At 47.9% G+C, this 7,829-nt stretch overlaps 1 protein-coding gene across 1 annotated transcript; it reads left to right on the top strand.

Moving 5' to 3' along the window:
• The first annotated feature begins 355 nt into the window (after window positions 1-355).
• On the top strand, window positions 356-7,238 carry LOC122544427 (myelin-oligodendrocyte glycoprotein-like). The gene is made up of 4 exons (XM_043683676.1): window positions 356-647; window positions 3,371-3,605; window positions 4,236-4,595; window positions 6,790-7,238. Exons 2-4 carry the CDS (start codon window positions 3,542-3,544, stop codon window positions 6,855-6,857), a joined length of 492 nt encoding a protein of 163 aa, XP_043539611.1. The 5' UTR covers window positions 356-647; window positions 3,371-3,541; the 3' UTR covers window positions 6,858-7,238.
• The last annotated feature ends 591 nt before the right edge of the window (window positions 7,239-7,829 follow it).

The following is a 7,829-nucleotide window of genomic DNA, read 5'->3' as shown; positions in this document are numbered from 1 at the left end:
TCCCTACATCTCTGTAGCAATCCCAAATTAAACCCACTGTCCCACTCTCTCCCATAGTCCTGCATCAAACCCAAATTAATCCCACTGCCCGGCTTCCTCCCCATATCCCTGCATAAATTCCAAATTAATCCCACTACCCAGATCTCTCCCCACATCCCTGCACCTATCTCAAATTAATCCCACTGCCCCGCTTTCTCCCCACATCCCTGGTGTCATTTCCAGACCCCACCGTCCCCATTCTCTCACTCTCCCAGCCTGGGAATGTGATGAGCTGGTATTTTCCACATCACAGGCAAATAGCCACACTTTGTTCCATGTGGGGATCTTTTCCCCCTTCCTCGGTCTGCCTCATTTACAAACTGCCTGTCAGAGCACACGCAGACTTGTCTGGTTTCCTTTGCAAACCACAGGCGTTTGTGTTAATGTGAAAGAAGTCATCGGGTTTGAGATTTCCCGTTTTGCTACGCAGCCAATGACGAGGTTTCTCGCGTAAACACGCAGGACTCAGCATAAAATAGCCTCCGGTAGCAAAAAAGTCCACTCAATTTTGACAACAGGTCGGTATTGAATGTTGCTTTGCAATCGGCTCCAGTACCCTACCTCCTTGACCCACTCTTCAGAGGAAGCCCTGTTTCTCCCTGCTTGATGTAAGTATGATTTTAGCTAATTTGGGATCTGTTTCTGAAATTAACTCCAATCGTTTCCAGGCTGAAAGAGTAAGAGGGAGAGGAAAAGAGAGAGAGAGAAAGAGTGGCCTGATCTAGAATTGAGACAAGGGAAGAATAGGGAGAAGCTAAACAGGCTGAGGCTGTTTTCCCTGGACAGTCAGACACTGAGGGGTGACCTTATAGAGGTTTATAAAATCATGAGGGGACATGGATAGGGTAAATAGAAGGTCTTTTCCCTGGGGTGGGGGAGTCCGGAATTAGAGGGCATAGGTTTAGGGTGAGAGGGGAAAGCTATAAAAGAGACTAAAGGGGCAACCTTTTCACCCAGAAAGTGGTGCGGGTATGGAATGTGCTGCCAGAGGAAGAGGTGGAGGCTGGTACAATTACAGCATTGAAAAGGCATCTGGATGGGAACATGAATAGGAATGGTTTAGAGGGATATGGGCCAAGTGCTGGCAAATGGGACTAGATTAGGTTAGGGTATCTGGTCGGCATGGACGAGTTGGGCCGAAGGGTCTGTTTCTGTGCTGTACATCTCTAAGACTCTGTGAAAGAACGGGACAGTGGACTTCATTTCTGCTGTAACACCTTTCCAGCTCCTTCAATCTCCCACATAGTGTTGCTCCCCAATACTGGGCCCCTGGGGGTGTCTTAACTCTGGTCTAGCCCGGGGTGCGGGGAAGTGATTTGATTCACAGGGGCGAGCGGTTGCATTTATGTAGCACCGTCCCCCACCCCAGAGTAGCCCCATGAAGTACTTGGAACAGGGAGGGTGGGATATGGGATGAGGGTTGTGGCTAATCGGTCACCAGTACCCATCATCTCACCTTTGCCCCAGATGTCCCTTCAAATCTTGCTGGGAACTACCAACCTCATGGTTTAGAATTAACAACTACTCTGGTATCACTGGCACCGAGATAGGCCGAGATGCATGCCACTTCCCCCTGTCTGAGTGAGGCCATTGAGCACGGTCCACAGAGATGCCTTGCTCTGAGAGAATTGCTTCTGTATCATTCAATAGGCCTCACAGCTCACTCCCATGGGGTCAAGTGAGGATGAAGGGCCAGCACAGGGCTCAGTGTTGGAGAGTTTCCCACTGTCCCTAAAAGGAGTCTGGCTTGATTTTCTTTACCCATCCCGCTCAGCCATTCACCGGTTTGCTTGATTCTGTGCTCTGAGCGGCATTGAACGTGCATTTGCATAGCACCCTTTGACCTGATTTTTAAAAAAACAGGCCAGTTCACGTGCTCTGCAGGAGGCTGGCGCTGCAGAGATTTATTTTGCCTTCACTCATGGGATGTGGGCAGCACTGGCTGGGTGGGCCTGGCCTTTCTCACCCTATCCCTAATTGCCCCTCCAGTCGGTGGGGGTGAGCGGCCTTCTTGAACCGCTGCAGTCCACATGTGATAGGTTGACCCACAATGCCCTTAGGCAGGGGATTCCAGCAACTTGACCCAGTGACACTACAGGAGTGACCAATGTATTTCCAAGTCAGAATAGTGAGGGGTTCAGAGGGGAACTTGCAGGGGGTGGTGTTCCTATGTATCTGCTGCCCTTGTCCTTCTCAATGAAAGTGGTCGTGGCTTTGGAAGGTGCTGTCTGGGGACCTTTGCTCCTCAGAATCCAAGGATCAAGGAAAATGGTAGCATGGGTTGTGAGGGGTTTGGAAATACTAACAGGTGACAGACAGCTTAGCCAAAAAGTTTAGTTTTGAAGATTGTATTCAAGGAAGCAGAAATAGAGAAGCTTAGGATAGTGAACTCCAGGACTAGGCACTGCAGATGAAGCCTCATGTGTCTGGCAGAGAAACTGAGACACACATTCATGAAGCGAGACTTAACCAGTCATTTATAAAGGATGACCAAATCCCCCCCTGCTTTCAGAGATACTTTCTATGCAAATCAGTTCTGAGGAGTCATTACACACCACTGGAGTAGGGATTGGGGGAGCGTGAAGCCCAGAGATAAGGACACTATTACTGTGCCACAACAGCACTAATCCCTTGTTTAGGCCATAAGGTAGAGGAGCAAAATTAGACCATTCAGCCCATTGAGTCTGCTCTGCCATTCGATCATGGCTGAAATGTTTCTCAACCCCATTCTTCTGCTTTGTCTCCATAACCCATGACCCGCTTTCTAATCAAGAACTTAACTTTGGCTTCAAGACACTCAATGACTTGGCCTCCACAGCTCTCTGTGGCCATGAGGTCCACAGAGCCACCACCATCTGGCTGAAGAAATTCCTCCCCATCTCAGTCCACCCCTTTACCCTTAGGCTGTGCCCTCAGTTCCTAGTCTCTCTGACCGATGGAAATGCCGTCTCTATTTCCACTCTATCCAGACCTCTTGGAATTCTGTATGTTTCAATCAGATCCCACCCACCCTCATCCTTGTAATCTCCACCCAGACTCCTCAACCACTCCCCATAACAAGCCCTTCATCCAGGGGATTATTCTTGTGAACCCCGAACAACATGCCAAAGTACAAAGGACAATACAGCACAGGAACGGACCCTTTAGCATTCCAAGCCTGCACCGATACATTCATCCCATATTCAGTTAATCTGCATGACATATCTTGGAGCATTTGCATTCTGTAGGTTGAGCACTCCTATTGCGGAAGAGCCGTTGTTTTTTTGGTTGACAGTCTCCTTGGAAATTGAGCTTTCTGTTTGTATTACTGACTCATGATTCACTTTTTCAGGAAAGGGCCTTATCAAAACTGTGAACAAACAGATTGTGACACTGTACAACTTCCTGAGATCAAGCAGCGTACTGGTTTCTGTGGTTTCACTGTGGACCAGCATTGACTTACACTGCACTGACAAATATATCTCTGACTCCGGACTCAGACTTGTCTCCTGTGAATAAAGAAATGACTGCCATGCATTTCGGATTGATGCTCGGCCTTCTCTTCTTGGTCGGAGACTCCTTACCAGGTAAGATAGATGGCTGCCCTTCCCACTCTCTTCCCCCATAACCGAGAACTGCACAAAGACATTTCAGGGAATGTTCCTGCTCCCTGTAAATGTGCAAGTGGACAGCTTTACTCTGTATCTGACCCTGTGCTGTCCCTGTTCCTGGGAGTGTTTGATGGCAGTCAGTGTAGAGGGAGCTTTACTCTGTATCTGTCACCGTGCTGTCTCTGTCCTGGGGAGTGTTTGATCAGGGGCAGTGTAGAGGGAGCTCTAATCTGTTTCTAACCTCATGCTGTCCCTGTCCTGGGAGTGAAAGGCTGATGGAGAAACAGCGCGAAGGTAGAGAGTCAGACGGAATTGATGAAAGTGAGACCAAGTTGGATAGAAACCCTGAGCGAGAGTTAGACATGGTGACAGATAGATTGGTAAGCAGTCTGACATGGGTTAAGGTAAAACTAAAGTCATCTCAGTCCCAGAGGACCATAGTCCTGCTCTATCATTGGAGAGAAACAATTGCTAATGGATTTACTCTGACGGTCGGCATATCTCATGCAAAGGCCGAGATTAAGAAGGTGGGGCTTTCATAGTGTGGAGTTATACTGAGAGTAGTGCACCCTCAATATTGACTGAATTTATTCCTTTCCTTTGCAGAGGCCATACAGTGTGAAGAAAATGTAAAGCCCGTGATGGCTATGCAGAGAGGCACGATTTATTTGCCATGTTACTTTAGGCCCGAGGGGCAGCTCGATAAGCTGTTGGTGTCCTGGCAAAAGGCACATCGTGACTATCCCCTGATCGTGCATGCAGAGAGGCGAGGGGGCGAGATGCAGGGACAGCAGGACGACAGCTTTAAAGGCCGCACAGCTCTCCCTCCTAACTGGGATCAAACGGGGAATGTGACTCTGCAGCTCCGAGAACTGAGGAGCACCGATTCTGGGAACTATACCTGTTACGTGAGAGCAGAGCAACGTTCCACTGTCTGTGCCTTGCTGCAGCTAACTGTGAACTCAGGTAAGCAGGATTCTGATTCTGTTGCAGCGTATAAGTCCTTACCCCCAACCTCAGCGTACCCGTCAATAGGACTCTTTGCTGAAATACAGTCACTGTTTCTTTCCTTAATTCATGGAGTGAGGGTGTCGCTGGCTAGGTGAGCATTTATTGCTGTGAAGGGTGAACCAGATTGCTATGGGTCTGGGCATGTAGGCTGGACCAGGTAAGGATGGCAGTTTCCTTCTCTAAAGGACATAAGTGAACCAGATGTTTTTTATCCTCCCAAAAGGTGGCAGTGGATTCATGGTCATCACTAGATTCTTTATTGGATTCTAATTCCTCTATCTGCCATTGCAGGATTTGAACTCAGTTCCCCAGAACACTATCTGCGGCTCTGGATTAACAGTCCAGCGACAATATATTGGCCCATCGCCTCCCCTTTTTAACATGGGAAATCCAGCAGGCGACCGGTTCATTGGAAGATCCCACAGGCGATGGTCTGATGGTCCAGGTTGCATTTATTTTTAATAAGAGACGTGAGGTTTAGTGTTGGAGAGCAGATCTCTATTTAATATTCATGCGTGAAAGAGATCAGAGAGGAAAGTGAAGTTTTGCATGAAGCTCCATAGTGTCCTGATCACTTTCACTGAGGTTAGCAATCTTCGAATCCTTACAGTGTGGAAACAGGCCATTCAGTCCATACCGACCCACCCGGACCTTTATTTACTCTACATTTCCCCTGACTAATGCACGTAACACTATGGGCAATTTAGCATGGCCAATCCACCTAACTTAACCTACCACATCTTTGAACTGTGGGAGGAAACACAAGCATCCGGAGGAAACCCAGTGTGACATGGGGAGAACGTGCAAACTCCGCACAGATAGTTGCCTGAGGCTAACAACTATGCCACTCACAAATTAAACAGGTGCCAGGACAAAACAAGTTGAGGTTCCACTGAGATTCAAACTCGGATTGCTGGATTCAAAGTTCAGAATGCTAGTCATTAAACCAATGAACTATTCTGTCATACCTCAGAGACCATCAGCAGCAGAATTCAACAATCACCTCTTGATATTCGTTGGCAAGATGATCAGTGAATCTCCCACCAATATGATCATGGAGGTTAATATTGACCAGAAGCCAAGTTGGATAAACACAGTGGCTACAATGCCAGGTCAGAGCCTAGGAATATTGCAGCATATAACTCACCTCCTGCCTCCCTAAAGCCAGTCCACCATCCACAAGGCATAAGTCAGGAGTGTGCAGGAATACTCTTCACTTACCTGGACAGACAGCTCCAGAAATACTCAAGAAGCTCAACACCATCCAAGACAAAGCAGCCCGCTTGATTGGCACCATATCCACAAACATCCACTCCCTCCACCAGTGACATGCAGTAGCAGCAGCTTGTACCATCTACAAGATGCACTGCAGCAAAGATCCTCAGACAGCACCTTCCGAACCCACAACCACTTCATATCAGTCAGGACATGGACATGGGAGCACCGCCACCTGCACCCTAACCTAACCCAGACCTTAACCCAAACCCTAAGCCTAACCCTATCACAAGTTCCCGTCCAAGCCACTCGCCATCCTGATTTGGAAATATAACGTCAATGTCACTGGGTCAAAATCCTGGAACTCCAGAATGGCACTGTGTGTACAGTGGTTCAAGAAGACAGCTTACCGCTGTTTTCTCAAAGGGGGCAATTAGGGATGGGCAATAAATGCTGGGCCCAGCCAGCGATATCCACACCCAGTGATAGAATGAGGGAAAAAAAAAGTTAAAATGGATTTTGCCTCCACATACTTTAGCTGCTATTGTTGGATTTGACTCATGTTTCTGGAGAGTTCATGTAGGTGACATTAATTATCCAGAATTATAACTTCACCTCTAGGTCCTTACATGGCTCAGGTTGAACTTTTCACTAAGATCTTGGTCAGCACGGGTAAGTTGGGCTGAAGGACCTGTTTCCATGCTGTATGACTCTGTCACTCCATGAATGCATTCCAATAACAGGTTTTACCACATTGCAATGTCTCACCCAAGCCTGATTTAACATTGGCTTCAAAGTAGTAATCTGTCCTGAAGTTATGGACCAGGCTGAAGGGGACAAATGGCCTCAGGCCTGCTCCTACTTTCTTACATTCTTTCTGTACATATTGTTGCTCTTACTAAAGACTTGCTTTCCTCTTTGTTCAAACGTTTAGGGGCCTATGCACATCTCTCCACATGGATAACAGTCTTGCTCCTACCACTGATGAAGATTCTAACATGATGGTCACTCCTCCTCCAGCCCACCTTCCGTGATCCGGACATCTGGGGTCTGCCTTCCTTCCTCCCACAGCCTTGGCTGGAGAGTCTCAGAACACAGCCTCTAAAGCATCAGAATTCTCCTTGTCCACTGAAGCTTGTGGGTTGGGGGGAGTTCAGTCGTGAGAATATTCAAGACAAGAAGCCAAAGGATTTTGTTTGAGTTGAATGCATTCAGTGTTGGGGGGGGGGAGGGGTGGAGAGTTGTTATGAAATTTGGGATGTTGGGTACCATGGGGTAAGACACAAGTTGTTAACCAAGACTTAATTCCATCCACAAGCATCCATTCCCTCCACAATCGACGCTCAGTAGCAGCAGTTTGTACCATCTAAAAGATGCAGTGCAGAAATTCACCAAAGATCCTCAGGCAGCACCTTCCAAACCCATGACCACTTCTATCTGGAAGGACAGGGGCAGCAGATACATGGAAACACCAACCTCACTGCAGGTTCCCCTCCGAGCCACTCACCATTCTGACTTGGAAATATATCGCCCCTTCCTTCAGTGCCACTTTGTCAAAATCCTGGAATTCCATCCCTAAGAGCATTTGCAGGTCAACCCACAGCGGCGGTTCAGGAAGGCAGCTCTCCACCACCTTCTCAAGGGGCAACTAGGGGCGGGCAATAAGAAAAATTGGGTGGTGGTTTAACCTGAGGGTCAGCATGTCTCCTGTGAGGAGACCGGGAGATCGTTCTGTGGTAATCTCAGCTGGAGTGAACCCTCACTGTTGGCACAAAACTGTATGGCAAATCAACTGAGTTCACACAAGCCAAAAAAGCTTGTGATGCCCACATCCCGTGAACCAATAAATCAAAAATCGACAGAGAGATAAGCCAATGGGTAGAGAGGGTCTGTTAATTTTTCCTGTGTGCCAATGGTGAGCTTCACCATCCTTAAGTACCCTTGAACCGGCTAGCTTCTTCAAAAGCCTTCAGA

Source organism: Chiloscyllium plagiosum, chromosome 48, assembly GCF_004010195.1.
Source record: "Chiloscyllium plagiosum isolate BGI_BamShark_2017 chromosome 48, ASM401019v2, whole genome shotgun sequence".
In the NCBI taxonomy this organism is placed as follows: Eukaryota; Metazoa; Chordata; class Chondrichthyes; order Orectolobiformes; family Hemiscylliidae; genus Chiloscyllium; species Chiloscyllium plagiosum.
This window is presented reverse-complemented; position numbering and strand designations above follow the sequence as displayed.

Bases quoted from the DNA above. Each gene is read 5' to 3' on its own strand.
- LOC122544427 (XM_043683676.1), top strand. From the start codon at position 3,542: ATGACTGCCATGCATTTCGGATTGATGCTCGGCCTTCTCTTCTTGGTC. The intron at 3,606-4,235 runs GTAAGATAGATG...TTTCCTTTGCAG, and splicing joins GGTCGGAGACTCCTTACCAG to AGGCCATACAGTGTGAAGAA. The intron at 4,596-6,789 runs GTAAGCAGGATT...TCAAACGTTTAG, and splicing joins GCAGCTAACTGTGAACTCAG to GGGCCTATGCACATCTCTCC.